Below are 15953 nucleotides of genomic sequence, written 5' to 3' on the forward strand. Positions count from 1 at the left end.
GGCTACATAAGGATGCCCTAATGATGTCTAATCCAGATTTCAAAGTCATTCCAGTACCCACATTTGTTTGCCAAAAAGATAAACATTAAGTTGTTAGGGTACCAATTGTGTGACTAATCCCTCACCGGTCCCATGGCAGGTGAGCTGTCTTTCCTTCTGTAATGGGGCCTTCCTCGCTTCCTGCTCCCCTGCTTTCAGTCTTCCTCTGGGAAGTACTCTCTTCTCCCCAGCTCTGGGCTCCTTCTGTCCTAGCAGAGTCTTAGCCAGCTCTATTTCTGCCTCCCTGCTACAGGACTGCTGTGTGGGCAAAGTGACAGTGCCATCTGGATACCCTCTTCTTCCTCTTCCCGGGGTCCACAGTGTGGCTTCAGCCAGTGTTGGGCAGGTGGGCAGCCCTGACATCACGGGATGGGGGGGGGGGTCGTGTCTTGGAGGGAGGGAGCAGGTGGGACTGGGCCACCCCCCAGCAGGCTCCCCTGCTGCCCTTGGTGTGTGAGGAGAGAGGCTCACTGTGCTCTGGGGTGACGGTACTTATTCTGGATCTGACTCATGTAATAACACATTTGCACGGCGCCCATTCTTCTCTTTGGGAGCCTCATCAGGACAACGCTTCCTGTGGTAACACCCTCCCTGCAGGACTGGGAGTCTGGGGCCAGCCCCTCAGTGTTAGGAGGCTCGCCCCCGAGCTCAGTGGTTGCCCTGTGGGGAGAGCGGGCACAGACTCAGGCCCCGGGGGCTTCCCAGGGGACTGCCATTGGAGGCCCGACGTCCCTGTCAGAGAGGATGATTTTTAAAGTTGGAGTTTACTTTCTGCAGGAAATCTCTAGGCATGTGGGTCTTAGTGGAGGGACTTGGGGTTTCCGTCTGGGTCACGTCCTGAGCTGACCCTTTCCTGGGATGCTCTGTAGCTGTGCTTGGAGCAGGCACACAGGGTGATGTGGGGGATCACAGGGAGCCTGACGAGCTGAGGAGGGGGATCAGCCCCAGAATTAGAGAAAGGGACGCTTGTCGGACTGTGGGGGTTGGGGGGCACAGAATGTTTTCAGTAGAAGCAGAGACAAGTGTAGCGTTTCTTTCCTTCCAGGAGTAACTTTCTGTTCTTTTGTTTTATGAACGTAATATTAATGAAAACATTTCTCAAATACATTGTCTGTTAAAGACAAAATTACTCCTCCATGCATTTGTCCAGGTGACTTTGAGGTTTAGAGAAAACTGGATTGTTCCAACTCAGATGACCCACGTTTGTGCGTTCACCGTGGGCAGGCCTCTAGGAGCTTTCCGGGGGATGTGCTCTCTGGTGGTGAAGCATGTGCCCTCTGTCAGTCTCCTCTTGGTAAATTGATCCTTGGAGGGTAGGAGGATCGCAGCCTCGCTGCTCCTGGCAGAGCCGTGTGGACCCCACGCAGGGCAGGCCCCCATCCATCCTGCATCCCAGACTCCGCCAGTCAGCAAGCAGCCCATCCAGTTCTGTGGTTTGGGTATTTAAGAGACAGAAGAAGAGGCCAGTGGGAGTGAGCGGCAGGGGGGGAGGCATTGTGCACCCTGGAGAGGTGAGGGCAGGAGGGGCAGCAGAGCAGGGTACAGGTCCTTAGTGTTCACAGTCCTGCGACCTCCCCACCTGCGTCTCTGGCTGCCCACACTGACCAGCCAGGAGCTCCTGCTGCACCCACCTGCTGACCACTGCCACTTCCTCCCCTTCCCTCCTTCCTCCCCCCCACCCCTTCCCTGCTTCTTCCTTCCTCTCTCCTCCGTCCTCATAGTTTTGTTGAAAGTGAACTACATTCTGGGTTTTGTTCTGGTAGTAGGCCCTAAATAATAACTAGGTGTATGTTTTTCCAGCTCCACAAGTGTGCAGGGTATGACTCGGGCATTAGCTAGAGGTTACGGGCTTTCCTTCTTTAGAAGCCAGCGTGTAGCGGCTGGCAGCTTTTATAGTGAGCCCCTGTGGACAGGCTCCATGGTGGTGTCTGTCCTGAGCCGTATTCCCCTGGGGTGGGCTCAGTGGGGGAGGGCTCCTTCACTTGCCTTTCTTTCTCTCTCTAGAAAAAAGTGATGGTGCTCTTGTCCTGACTGGGTTAGGAGGAATGTAGAGACTAGAGCAATAAACAAGAAGGTGGACATACAGAAGAATTCATCTCAGCAGATGTGGAGGGGGAGGAGGGAGGCAGGGGTGCGGAGGCCCCTGGAGGCGGGGAGAGGAGGCAGGGGTGCTGAGGCCCCTGGGGGTGGGGGGAGGAGGCAGGGGTGCAGAGGTCCTGGGGGTGGGGGGGAGGAGGCAGGGGTGCGGAGGCCCTGGGGGTCGGGGGGAGAAGGCAGGGGTGTGACGCCCCCAGGAGCAGGGGGAGGAGGCAGGGGTGCGGAGGCCCTGCAGGGGGACATGTGTGCTGAGCTACAGGGGCCAGGCAGCGGGGCGGGAGGGCCTGGAGGATGGGCAGGGCCTGAGAGCGCAGGTGTGGGAAGCGCCTGGGCCCAGCGGTACCCGTGGCTTCCCTGTCCTGTGAGCTGGGCTCCATTTCTGAGGCTTTGAGGTAGGCCTGTCCCTGCTGGATGGCCTCTGCTCTACCCTGGCAGCCTAGGGGCCTCACCAGGTCATTGCCTGACGCCCCAGGACTCTGTTCGGCGTGGTATTTTGTTTCCTGGAGGCTGGATATCGTCATGCTCCACAGCCACTTGCTTGCTGGGAAGAGATGTGTCCTTTCCCTGTGGCTGGGAGGAAGCAGGGCACGTGGGAGAGTGGGTTTATGCAGATCTGCAGCCAGCGTGGCGATGGCAGGACCACGAGCTGGGGATAGCCCATGGGATGCCCTGTCCCAGCCTCTGGCTGGAGGAGCACACCCTCTGGGTTGAGGGGCGGTGGGGGCAGGGGTGGGGGGTTCTCACATGGATTCCCTGGACCCTGGCTGTTTGGGAAAGAGCTGGTTGACAGCTGGTGGCCGGAGGTTTCCTAGTGGCCCTTGACACAGAGTGAATATGCTTCTCTTTTAATTTTTTTTTTTCTTCTCGGGCCTGGGTGAAGGAGGGGATGAGATCTGGGCATCGGCGTTGGTCTGACATGAGCACTTTGCTTATAGTCAGACGCGGACACCAGACGCCCCCGTGTAGCCCTAGTGACATGATGCCTCGCCACGGCACCGGCAGTAAAATACGGTGACCACAGGGGAGACGTCCCAGATGGCTAAGTCCCCTGCACGCATCCAGGAAGGTTCTCTTTCCTTCCTTCCTTGCTTTTGTGAGCACTGCCTAAGTCTCTGAAAATGTTCAGTGCAGGGGGTCCGCCGTGGAACTGGATTAAACTTAGACAGTGCCGTCCCAGCAAGGTGTGAGCCCTGAGGCCTGGTGTGCTTTCCCTTTTGTGGTCTCTGTGGATGGTGAGCCTTGCTGATGTGGTGTTGATCTAGAGGCTCTTGCTTTTAGGTAGGCCCAGACTCGTGCACCTGCTGTGGGTCCTCGGGAGCTCCTGGCTCACACTGACTGCTCAGCATCCAGCTCCCTGCCCCCTTGACCCCAGGCTCTGTCCTTGGCATCATCTCCCCTTAGGCATGAGGACTGGGGCCCTGAGGCTCCTTGCTCTAGCAAGTGTCTGCGCTAATGCTCCAAGCCAGCCCCTTGGTCTAGGCCACAGGGTGCCGTGTGCCTCTGACATGTCTTTGCAGGTGCTCTGGTTCTGGTGCGATCCATGGTGGTGGGCTTGGGTGGATCTGGGCCGCGCACAGGCCCAGCCACCTGCCACCCAGATTGTGGGGAGTCTGGAGGGTGGATGTTAGGGAGCCATCCGGTGCATGACATGTTGTGTGCTCTGCAGAACTGAGCCTGATGTGCGTGAGCATGTCCCCTCGGGGTGGTGGCCTGGCCTCAGGGACCTGGGGTCCTCTCCGGCCCAGCAGCCCTGCAGGAGGGTTGCCAGCTGAGGACACAGAGACACGGACTGCAGGCAGAGGTTGGGAGAACAGGGTGTCCCCAGCGTCCAGGCCCCCGGCCCTTGTCAGTGGAAGGGACCTTGGTGGCGAGTGTCCTCCCTCCCTCAGAAGCCAGGACTCAGAGTGCAGCTGTGGTCCCAGAGAACGGGCTGTGAGAAGCACCAGTCCTCCTACGCCTCAGCAGCCGGCTGCACGCCTGCCCTGGATGTTCACCTTGCACATCTCCATGCGTGGTGCAAGAGGCAAGAAAAAAATGCCATGGGAGTAAAGGTCAGGTCTCTCTCTGTGTTGGTGTGAAAAGCACAAAACGTGATCTGGGGTGTTCAGTGGCTGCCCTGGCCTTGGGAACCGTCTTATACCAACCGGAGCCTCACAGCCTCCAGACGTGTCCCACGAAAGCGTCCTGCAGTCCTCAGCCTCTCGGCTGCTGCTCTGACCGTGTGCGTCATCTTTTTGTTTAAAACCACAATCTGGGTGCATAACGCAATCTTTCATTAGGATGCCTAAATTGGAAAGTGACAGCAGTGACACAGCACAGACTGGAATTATGTCATGCAGCCTTGGTCGGAGGACAGTGTTGTGTAAGCGAGTCTCGTCCTTTGTCCCCGGGTCGTTCTTGGGCAGAGTGGGCTGCAGCCGCACGGCTCCCAGAACCCTGTGCGCTGACGCAGAGGGTACCCGGGGACGGAGTCAGGCACCACCCGAAGATGGTGCAGAGCAGTGCGTTCTTGGCTGCGGGAAAGCGGGGTTTTCGAGAGGCCTGAAGGGGCCAGGGGTGCAGAACACATCTGTGGTGCCCAGCGGGCTGTTGGGGCGAGTCACGCCGGCCTCTGAAATGCAGGAGCGGAGTCGTGTGTGCGTGTCGGCTGCCCGGACAGGTCCCTTCTCAGGAGCACAGCTTCCCGCAGATGCCGATTTGGAGAGAAAAATGTTCACCGGGCACGCGGTCATCTGCTGGCCGCTCCTCAGGGATCCAGAGCACAGATGGTGGCGCCGGGGCTGGGTTCCCCGCTCGGCCACGTGGCGAAGCGGGCCCTGGCTGGCTCAGAACCGGCCTGGCACACGCACCTGCCCCGCGGGGTCGGCCAGCGGAGTCGCAAAACCCTACGTGGCTCCTTCCGTGTTGGGCCGGAGTCATCCATGGGAAAGGGAGGCTCTGCTGGGCTGTGTTCTTATGTGTTTTAAGTCCAGACAATCAGCATTAATGAAATTTGTACCCCGTGGTCTTTAGAAAAAAGCGTTGAAGGCGAGTAAACAGTGTGAGGAGAGAGGAGAAAATCGCGTCAAGGCAGGAAGAGCTGTGTGGCGGCCGGAGTCAGGCTGGTGCGCGCCGGGCTGGTCCCGGAGGAGCCCAGGCAGAAGCGCCCCGCCTGGTCGCGACGGGAGGGACAGCGCTTCGTGGCCGTGCCCCCAGCGGGCCTCACGCCCCAGCAGAAGCCGCGCTGAGACCGTACTGAGTAGAAAGCTCTGCTCTGCTCCAGAGCTGGGGACCCCGCTGGCCCTGGGCTCTGCTCTTGGGGGTGTCGTGCACGCAGCTGAGAAAATGCAGGGTGTCTGTTCCCCTGGCCCGCGGCAGGAATGTTAAGTGGCTGCAAACACTGGTCCTCACCTGTCCGATTGCTAAAAATACCAGTTTCCCTTCTTTCCTCACTTCCTCTCGTGACTGTGGTGTCCATTGTCCCGTCTTCCTGCGGATGTGTCGTGTCTTTCCTGTTCCCTGCGGTGCCTGCAGGGTCGTGACAGGCGCACCGGGAGGGGCCGGATCCGGCGTGGGGACCGGCCAGGCGTTTCCCTGTGACACTGGCATCCGAGAGCAAACCCAGCATCCTCGATGTGCTCGTGTGCGTGCGCCATGCCGTTGCCGGCCTGGCTCCGTGTCATGTCTGCAAGCTCATGGCCTAGGCGCGTTCATGTTGGAGCCTCTTGGACTCCTGCCTTGGGAGATGACTCGGCGGCAGGAGGTGTCCCCTCCACTCGCCTCTGAGGCCCCCGTGATGCCCGCGGGCCTGGCGGGCGCCCTGGCCCTGGTGTCGGGCTCCGTCCCAGAAGAGGCGGACCGTCCTGCATCCGTCCATGCGGAGCACAGTGTGTTCCTGCAGACCACACGCTCGGTGCCTCCAACACGGTGGACGTGGCTGGACGTTAGCTGAACGTGTGGAGCGGTGGGCACAGTGTCGGGTGCTGAGGTCCGTGCCCTGTGGCCCGGAGACGCCACGGCTGCGTCATTTCCTCCCACAGCTGCCGTTGTCCGTGCGTGTCCAGCTGTGTGCTTTGGGAACGGAACAGCGGTGTCTGGCCGTGCTCGCTGTTGACCCCACCGGGTACCGTCCTGTCAAGTCTGGAGAGGGCAGGGGTGGCCCTGGTAGCGCGGAGGACGGGGCGTGCGCCTGGACCAGTGCCCCCACCTTCAGGTGCGGCGCCGCTGCCGTCCCCGTGCTCCCGGTGAGGGGCTTGTGCTCGGCGGCTCCCGGCGGCCTGCGGAGGGCGGGGAACCGAGACGCAGCCCCAGCGTGGGCGCCCCTGTCTGCCCTGCGACCCTCCAGGGTGGGCTCCCGTAAGCCCTCCACGCCTCGGTCTCTATGCTGTGAAGCTATAGGGGAACCCGTGTCACGGAGGCGTGAGGTGACGGAGCCGGCAGGGGGGCGGCCGGGGCAGGGCTGCAGGGCAGCGCCCGTCTCCGTAGGTGGAGAGAGCTGGCAGGGCGGGTCGGCGTGACGGGCTGCTGCCGGGGGACCTGGAGCGGCACCCCACCGGCTCCTGCCCGCCGTCCTGTGCACCGTGGGCGGGTGGGGGCCGGGGTGTCACCCCTGCCGCGCTGACCCTCATGGTGCCCTTGCTGCCTCAGAGCCTGGGCGTTTGAAGCCCGGCAGGGGGGCAGTGCTGCTGGCCTGGTGGACGGGGATCCTCCCCCTCGGAGCCGGAGACCAACGTCCTTGTGACTGGGCCGATTTCACACCCATTCGCAGACCTTTCCTCTGAAAGCACATAGGGAAACAGAAAGTGCAAAAAAGAGACGAAAAGAAAAGAAAGTCAGGGGTGCAGAGACCTGGCGTGGACCCTGCAGTTCAGCACAGGAGGCGTCCGGGCCCGGGCAGGGGGTTCTCCGGCTGAAGCTGTGGCTGAGGGACGAGGCGGGGGCCGTCCTGACAGGCGGGAGGAGTCGGCCCACGGGGACCCTGCTCCCTGTGCTCGCGGGTGTGATTTCAGGGGAGATGTAGAGGTCTTGGGGGTGGACCTCAGCCTTGCAGAGCGCCCCGTGGAGCTGAGGGCGCTGGCCTGCCCACGGTGACCGCGGTGTCTTTCCTTCCAGGGGTCCCGAGGACTGAGGCTCCCACCGCCACGCCATGGACCAGCCAGAGCCACCTGGCCCCGCTCCTGCAGGTAACGGGCGTCCTCGGGGAGGGCCGGGAGGGTCTGGGCGGCGCACGAGGGGTGGGGTCTGGGCCCTTCGCCCGCCCGGCGCCCCCCTCGCTCTGGGGTGACCTGGCTGGGCTGCGTGCCGGCCCCGGGCGCCCTGCGAGCACTGCCCCCGCCCTCCGACCGTCGGAGGCCCGCCTGGTGACGGGCGGTGGACTTGCTCGGGACGGGCTGCGCAGGGCCCTCGGCTGCTCCCGACACCTGCGGGGGCAGGAGGCAGTTTTCAGGTCTGCCTCCCGGCACCCTGGGCTTGTGCGCGGCAAGTGTGGACCCAGCGTCTGTCTGCCCCGTCCCCTCACCAGAGCGAAGCTGCTGCTGGGGCGACTGAGGTGGGGCGTCGGGGGGCTTGGTGGGGTCACCCCCTGCTCGCAGGGCAGGGCCTTCCCAGGGCCCCAGCCCAGGCTTCCTGGACAGACCGCCTGTGCCCCGTACACCTCGAGGCGTGGGGAAGCCACAGTCTGGAAGGAGCCCATGTGGGTCAGAGACTGTCCTGTCCCTCTCTGCAGGCGCATGCCCGGGAGACGTGGCCCCTGGCTCTGCCCTGCCCGTTCCGCCCTGCGCCGGTGGTGGCGCTCGGGGCTGCAGCCTTACCTGGGGACGGAGGAGGGCAGCCTGTGGGTAGGGCTGATCTAGGGCTGATCCCAAAAGGAATCTGGGCTCGGGCCAGGGGACGCGTGTCCCGCCTGTGCTGGTTGCCAGGAGAGATGAGCTCCAGCGCAGAGCCGCGCGGTGACAGGGCTATTCCCGAAAGCCGGCGAGCTGGCTCCGTGGTCACAGGCTCCTGCGTGCCTTCCCAGACGTGGCCCGAGCCGTGAGCCCCGGGTAGGGGCGGTGTGCCGGAGGGCGGCCTGGCTTCTGCGGGCACCTTGGTGTAGGCTGGCTCCCCTGCTCGGCCATGGCCACGGCCGGGGGGCTGCTCGGGGGGCCTCGGCGGCGCCTTGCCGCTGGCTTGGTCCGCGTGTAAGCCGGCGTTTGGGCTCTTCCAGGGCAGGCCTGACTCTGATCGTGTTGATTGAGGAGGCACTGCTGTCCCTGTTGTGCCTGCGCGCCCGGCGGGTCTGGCTCCGCGGCCTTCCCGTGGGCGGAGGCCGGTGGGGTGTGGGGCTGCCGCCGTGGTGATGGCCCGGCTCCTGCCCCGGCCCCTGCTCTCTGTCCGGCCGTGCCGACGGCCTCTGTGGGGGGCGGGGCCCAGCGGTGTTCCAGGTGTGGGCGCCTGGCAGCTGTCAGAGAAAATCGGAAGCACACAGCCCCAGGGCCCTTTCTGCACCTCTGTTTGTAGGAACAAGGGTGACGCACAACCTACTCAAACCCTGCAGGCGACACCTGCTTTCTGCAGCCCAGGGAACCCAAACCTGTTCTTCCCCTGTTCCGTGGGTCCCGGCATGTGGGCAGCGGGTGTCCAGAGCTGGCTGGGGCCTGTCTGGGCATGACCCGGCCTTGACAGTGACACCCTGTGGATCTGCACGCCCGCCGGATGCACCTCTGCACTTGGTCGGGGACGGGGAGGGGCCCGGGCAAGCGGCTGGGGGTTGGGCAGGAGAGCTGGTGACCCTGGGGGAAGGCCTCGGGCCCGGGAGCCACAGCCTGAAGCCCAGGGCACCAGGGGCCGCCAGCCGGCCCAGCGAGCGTCCAGTCAGGAGGCTGTCCAGACGTGGTGAGCAGGATGTGACGGGAAGGGGGTGGCTGTCCCCGTGGAGCCTGCTGCGAGGGGAGGCCGGACGTGGCCCCAGCACAGCAGTAGAAGGGGAGGGGGATGGTGCTTCGGTGCGGGCTGCTCGGCAGCTGGCCCACCGGGGGCAGCCACGTCTCAGGTCCCCCGGTGCAGTCCTCAAGGGGACACAGGACCAGGCCCGGAGCACAGAGGCCCCAGGCAGGGCCGCGGGCACAAGCATCACGCCTTCCCCGCACGCCGACGCCGTCCCCTCCGCCCGCCTGTCCCCCTTGGCGCCCCACGCGGCCCCGTTCAGAGCCGTGAGCAGGCCGACCAGCAGGCCTGGCAGTGTTGGGGCCCAGCTGTCCCCCCGGGGCGTCGTCCACGGCCGGGCCCTCGCAGCTGGGAGCTGGCTCGGGGGCAGGGGCTGGACGGACCCTCCGTGGGTTCCCGGTTCCCCTGGGGGTGCGGCCTGTGCCTGCAGTGTGGACGGGGGTCCCCATTTCCGTGGGCTGATGTGTGGTGTGGCCTGTGACCGGGTGTGGATTCAGGCCAGCGTAGAGAGGAGAGCGGCGCGGTTCTTGCTGACACGGGCACCGGGTCTAGGCAGTGCGCTCTTGGGTTGGGTTGGGCACAGCGGCGGCAGCGCTTTCGGATGAGTCTGTGGTGGGTCACCTCTAACCCCCGCGACGGAAGCGTCTGCTCCCAGATGCCCTGGGGCACAGGGGCGGCAAGAAGGACCAGGTCCGACCTTCCCGGCCCCACGGGGACGCGGATCCCGTCTCTCCTCTTGGCTTGTCTTGTCTGCGGGACCACAGACCCCAGATGGACGTTCCCTGTCGGGGCAGAGGCAGGCCGGTGCCGCGGGGCGAGGGGCTGACCCGCAGGGCTTGTGCAGGTGCGCACCCCCGTCCTCGGAGCAGTTCGTGCGCAGCCTGGACCCGGCAGGTGGTGGCCGTCGCGGGCACTCGGTGGACCCGGCGAGGGGCTGACGCTCCCGGGGGGCGGAGCACGGAGCCCCCAGTCCCACGCTGTCTGCGCGGCCGCCACCCCGACGTCCAGAGCCGGGAGCAGGCCGGGAAGGCCGGTGGCCGTGATGGCCCCTCGGTGCCTGCTGCTTTGCAGAGCACGTTTGTTCTTCTCTAATAATGGCACAAATTACAGCAGGGGTACTCTTGTGCTCTGACACGTGTGGTCGTAACCGCCCCACGGACGGAATTGCAGCCTCCGTCTCTGAGCTTAAAAATGAGTATTCCCTGATTTCCTTTTCCTCAACGCCTTCGTTTGTCCGCGGGGTGTCTGCCAACCCGGCGGTGGGTGTTCAGCAGCCTCCCCCACCCCCGACCATGCTCCTGAGCTCCGGAGCCCCGTCCCCCGTCCCCTGAGGTGTGAGGGGCCCAGCCTGAGCCCAGGCCGTGCGGCAGTGGTGTAGACCGACGTGTGCGGGGAGGGGGGGTGGGGGGGTCTGTGGTGTCTCCCTCCCTCCTTCCCTCCCTCTGCTTTCCCAGCCGGGACCCCGTAGCCTGTACTGACCTAGGGTTTGTTGCAGTTCAGGGGAAACTCAGATCTTTTTCCCGAGATCCGTGGTGTGGATTCTCTTTCCTTGGAAGCGTGTCGGCCACACGGTGTGACGCAGCCGTGGCAGACGTGGCCCGCAGCTCTGCCTGCACCCCTGGGTTGTCGGGGGTGTAGACCACAGGGCCAGCCTGGCTCCTCTGCCTGGAGCGCCGGGGGGAGCCTGTGTGGTGCCAGGGGACGCGCCGATGCACAAGGGACGTTGTGTCCTCCCTCGTGGGAGACAGACCATGAGCAGGGCGCTCGGGGTCCCAGGGTCACCCAGGGCAGGCTCGGGGCTCCCCAGGGGAGTCGGAGGTGCGGCCCGAGGTCTGGAGGCACCTGCAAAGACTGAGAGCAGGGGTACCTGGTGTGGTGTCCGTCCGTGGACGCTGCAGGAGTCGGGGAGGGGAGGTCCCGGGTGCTTGAAGCAGAAGGACTTCACTGCGGGTTGGTTGGTGGCTCTGCAGCAGGTTGGGGCCCGGGTGATCGTTGGGTTCCTGCCATGAGGACCTGGGCAGACCGAGTGTGCAGGGATGGGGAGGGATGGAGGCAGGGCCGAGTCGGAGGGGCCTCGTGGGAATCCACGCAGGGCTCCTCGGATGCGAGTCCAAAGCTCTGGCAGGGGGTCTGGTGTAGATGGTGGGTTTTGTGCCGATGAAGGCCCAGGCCCCGGGCAGGCCTCTCGTGTGGGGGCCGAGGCAGGGGATCCGGCAGGGGAAGAGGAGTCGGCTCGGGCAGCCAGCCCAGTGCCAGGGACGGGGCCAGGCCTGCATGTGTCGCAGCTGGAGGGCAGGGAGCGGGGGTCCGGGTGTGGGCAGTGTGAGCTCCTCAAGGCCTCCCTCCTTGCCGTGTAGACGCCGGCTGTCCCTGCACAGACAAGCCCTCCTGGGGTCGCCCCTCTGCGTGCGTGTCCTGACATCCTCTCCTCACAAGGACACCGGTCACGCTGCATTAGGAGCTGCCCTGGGGACCGCCTAACGTGGCTGCATTCTGAGGTTCTGGGGCTTCGGCCTTCAGCTAGGATTTGGGGGGCACACAGTTCTGTCCCCGAGAGGGACTAGGAGCACCAGCCAGTGAGGTAGGAGGAAGCCAGGATCGCGCAGTGTTGTTGATGCCAAGGAAGGTCGCGCTGAATGGGGTAAACGGGGCAGTGGACAACAGCCCGGTCACTGGGGGACAGCCGGCAGTGACCCCCGGGCATTGGCTTTGGGGACGTCACCCAGCATCCCGTGAAGCCATTTGGCCGGCAGGTGGGGAGGCCCCTGCACTCCTGGGGTGCTGGGGGAGGGGCGCAAGCAGGCGGGGCTCAGAGGGTCCCCAGGGCCGTGAAGCTTCTCTGCGACCCCGTCACGGTGGACACGTGTCATCGTACGTCCGTGCAAGCCCACAAAGTGCACGTACCTGTCGGCGCGGGTTGGTCAGGGGTCCGAAGCGTGAGCACCTCCTCCTGTGGGGCCCCCGTGCGTGGGTCCCGCGGGGCCGGGCGTCATCAGGCCTTTTTTAAAAGCGGCGTCTGTGCCGTCACTTCCAGGGGCATCTTCCCTAATGTCAGCATTCCGCAGCGATAACGCGTCACCTCCGGGAGAGGCCGGGGTCCCGGGTGCCCGCCGTGCCGAGGGGACGCGTGCCGGCGCGGTCTCCTCTGTGCCTGAGTCCGGACGGGAGCCTCCCCTCATCGTTCTGCGTCGTGTGTCTCATTGGAGGGGGTTTCCCGTTGTCCGACTCGGGCCATCAGGAACCTGAAGCGCCGGCGACAGTTGCATCTGGACAACCGTGTGCCCGGGTTGGGTTTCCTGCCGGAGACCTTGCTGCCCTCGCCCACGTGAGCGCGTGGCTCCCGTGAGGAAGCTGCTGCCTCCACCGGTTTCCTGGCGCTCAGCGGTGAGCGGCCGCCTGGTGCCTGGGGCTGGGGTTCCGTGCGCCCCAAGCCCGGCCCGTATCTACGGGCTTGTCCCGTGAATTCTGCTCACTTGCCGGAAACGGGAGTTGCATGTGCGTCTTTATCCAACACGAACCTTGGGAGTCGTACGCCCCACAAATGTGTGCCTACAGCAGAATGGCCGTGAAGCCGACAGGAGCGTCTGCAGACGGAGGACGGGCCGTCCCTCGGGGCAGCCCCGAGTGCCACGCGGCACGTCCGTCTCTGTGCGACGTTATCGCTCCGACCGTCTCTCAGTGTCCGGTTCGGCAGCGTGACGTTCGTTCACAACCTTGCTGTGCGCCCACCACACCACCCGTCTCCAGAACTTTCCATATCCCCCCGTGAGGCTCCGTCCTCCCTGAACACTCACCCCACGTGATGGGGCCACACCGGGCCTGCCCCTTGGTGCCTGGCTCGTTGCACCGGGTGCAGTGTCCTCAGGGTCGGGCCTGGCGTAGCAGGTGCCAGGGTTTGTCCTTTTCCAGACTGGATACGTCCCGTCGTCTGTACAGAACACATCTGATGTGTCCGTCGTCTCTCCGTGGACTCGTGGGCTGTGTTGTGAATAATGCTGCTTGTAGGGTTGCACACATGTCCACTCACACGCTTGTAGGGTTGCACACGTGCAGTTGCACACTGGTAGGACTTCACACGTGTCCACTTGCACACTTGTAGGGTTGCACACATGTCCACTCACATGCTTGTAGGGTTGCACATGTGCAGTTGCACACTAATGGGACTTCACACATGTCCACTTGCACGCTTTTAGGGTTGCACACATGTGCGGCTGTACACTTGTAGGGTTGCACACGTGCGGTTGCAGACTTGTGGGGTTTCATATGTACACTTGCATACTTCTACGGTTGCACATGTGCACGGGTGTGCAGGTGTCTGCTGGAGTGCCTTGGATGGCCGGGAGCTGTCTGGCATCTGGGAGCCTCCACAGCTTCCACGCTGGCTGCTCCGTGGGATGTTCCAGCAGCAGCGTGCCAGGGTTCCAGTCCCTCCCATCCTCGCCAGTATGTGTTAGTTTTTTATTTAATGAGTGTGAAAAGACCAATTAAAAACACTATTACTATGTCAGGAACCTCTTTCCAAATTATTGAATAAGCTTCAACAAAATAATTTTAATGGTTTTTTTTTTAGTATCTCATTGTATAAAACTATTATAATTTGGAAAATCTATGTTCTAAAACATTTATTCTAATCTCAGATTATTTCTGTAAGATAGATAATTTATAATACAGACTCTGAGACCGAGGACTTACAAAATGATAAGGCCTTGATAAATATCGGCAGCTCACCCTCCAGAAGGTCCCCAGTGCACGCTCTTATCAGAACTAATGGTTTTAGAAATAGATCTTTCTGAAGCCTTTTCTTGATCCCGTTTCGGTATTTGGCAGTCTCCTACTGTGAGCAGACGTGAACTGGGGCAGAGCTGCCCAGAGTGCTGCTGGGGTCCCGTGGGCGCCGTGCACACGGGTGTGCCGGGGGCAGGGGTGTCCCGGCTGCCCCGGCAGGAGGCTCCAGCCTGACCTGTCACTCATCACCGCTAAGAACGTGCTTCCTTTGGAGGACCCGTTACGTATTCTAATTCCAAAGAATCAGGGAAAAAATAAACACCTTGGTGTTTGGAACCCATTTGTGTTTTGGACCTTCAGAGGTTCGTGTGGACAGTGAGGCCCCAGCTGGACAGATGGTTTCCAGACTAACTCAGGCTGACACGTGTCTGTCCACTTCCCCCCCTAGAAGCGACCCCACCTCTAAACCCCTAACTCTGACCGTCCCGACACCCCCCCCAGCCGCCCGCCACCACCCCGGCTCAAGAGCTGCCAGGTGCCCGCGTCCTTCGGCTGCCCTCTGCCCCAGAAGCTGGTTTGTGCTCCTTGGCTGTTGCTGACCTAACCCTTGACCCTGGATTGAGAGGCGTGGAGGGCTCTGAGCAGGGCTGGAGGGGCAGAGTTGCCCGCCTGGCCTCCCCTCACGCCCACCCCCACCCAGGGGTAACTGCGGGCCATCCCAGGAACATACCTGGACGCCAGCCTCCACAGCCTCAGCAGAGTGGGTGGGGAGGGCGGGGTCCCTGCTGGCTCCGTCACCCCAGGGCGGGCCTCTCGCTTGGTGGGTGCATCGGGTGGGGCCCCGGGAAGGGAGACAGCCCGGGGCTACATAGCCTGTGTCAGCACATCCCTCCCCGGCCTCCCTAGACGGCAGTGCCAGGCCTCCCCAGAGCTGATGCCCCGAGCCCGGGAAGAGCTGCCCTCCGGGGAGGGGGCACGCTGTTTGCTTGCAAAGTGAGTGATTTTGGCTCGTGGGAACCTTCCGTTCATGCCTCTCAGGAGATCATGTTCTCCCTTCCTCACTGCTCATTTTTTCATAGTGAACCACCCTGGGGCCTGGGGCCCCTGTGTCCTGACGGAGGGTCCCCTGGAGTGTGGGGCACATTCCGTTCGCCGACCAGAGCTGCTCCCTGGAAGGTGGCTGGGTTTTTGTCATTTTTCTGAGCCCTGGACACCGGCTGACCTGGTGCCACTGGACAAACGTGGGGAGAGTTCCATGTCCTGACTTGAGCCCCAGTGTTGGGAGCAGTGAGCAGAGGAGGCTCCTCCCTCTGGGCTGTCGCTGCACGTCCTACCCTGTCCCCTGCTCCACTCTGTAGCCTGGGCCTTGTGACCTGGGTGCTGTGACCTGTCACGGGATGACCGATGGCATCTGTTCTCTGCCCCCCAGCATGTGGCGTCAGGCCTCGTCCCTGTGGACAAGTCCCAGACGGCCCTGCAGGTGTCACCCCAGGGCCTCCCCGGGGGTATCCGTGAGTCCAGGCCCCCTCTGCCCCGCCCCGCCACACATCCTCGCCCAGCGACATGTGGCGGGGCGGGCCTGGAGGGTGGGCCAGGTGTGCGCAGGGGCCGCGAGGTCCTGTACCCTGGTGGTGATGTCCCTGCAGGTGACGGCGTGGGCAGAGCCCAGTGGTGACTGGGGACCCATGGGGCTTGAGCCACATCCATTCGTGCTGAGGTTGAACTTCTCTGGTTTCCAGATCTTTCCTCTCCTCTCCGCCCTGTGACTCTGGCCACCCGGACGTCCGAGGCCCTGACCGTGAGCGCCTCTGGGTGTTGGTCCCGTGGCGTAACTTACGTTTTCTTAACCTCTAGACGCGGAGGTGAAATGCGACCCCAACAACAACGAGGACGACGAGGGCGAACAGTTCGACTTTGACAGCGGAGATGAGATCCCGGAAGCGGATCGAGCTGCCACGGACGCCCCCGGGGACAGCCGGCCGGGCACAGACGCCGCCCCTGGCGCAGGTGGGTCCCCAGGCGCCCGACAGCCGCAGCCACCTTGCTCTGCTGGGTGGGAGGAGTCGGCGTCCACGAGCAGGACGCTGGCAACCTCCGTGCCGGGAACCCAGGTGGCGACTTGGAGTTTGGCGGAGTTTCCTTGACTTGACCTTCCCTCCGTATCCTGGAGGGAGTGGCCATCGGCGCCT

At 63.3% G+C, this 15953-nt stretch overlaps 1 protein-coding gene across 5 annotated transcripts in view; it reads left to right on the forward strand.

Annotated features, from left to right (window-relative positions):
• Positions 1-15953, forward strand: part of ARHGEF10 (Rho guanine nucleotide exchange factor 10) — an 89132-nt gene that overhangs the window by 8985 nt on the left and 64194 nt on the right. For all 5 annotated transcript variants that reach the window (XM_077848514.1, XM_077848516.1, XM_077848517.1 and 2 more), the window contains exons 2-3: positions 7228-7298; positions 15619-15771. In XM_077848514.1, coding sequence (XP_077704640.1) covers positions 7262-7298; positions 15619-15771 — 190 coding nt within the window. In that variant the 5' untranslated portion in view covers positions 7228-7261. The remainder of the gene's footprint in view (positions 1-7227; positions 7299-15618; positions 15772-15953) is intronic.

The sequence above is a fragment of the Canis aureus genome, chromosome 15 (genome assembly GCF_053574225.1).
Source record: "Canis aureus isolate CA01 chromosome 15, VMU_Caureus_v.1.0, whole genome shotgun sequence".
NCBI lineage: Eukaryota > Metazoa > Chordata > Mammalia > Carnivora > Canidae > Canis > Canis aureus.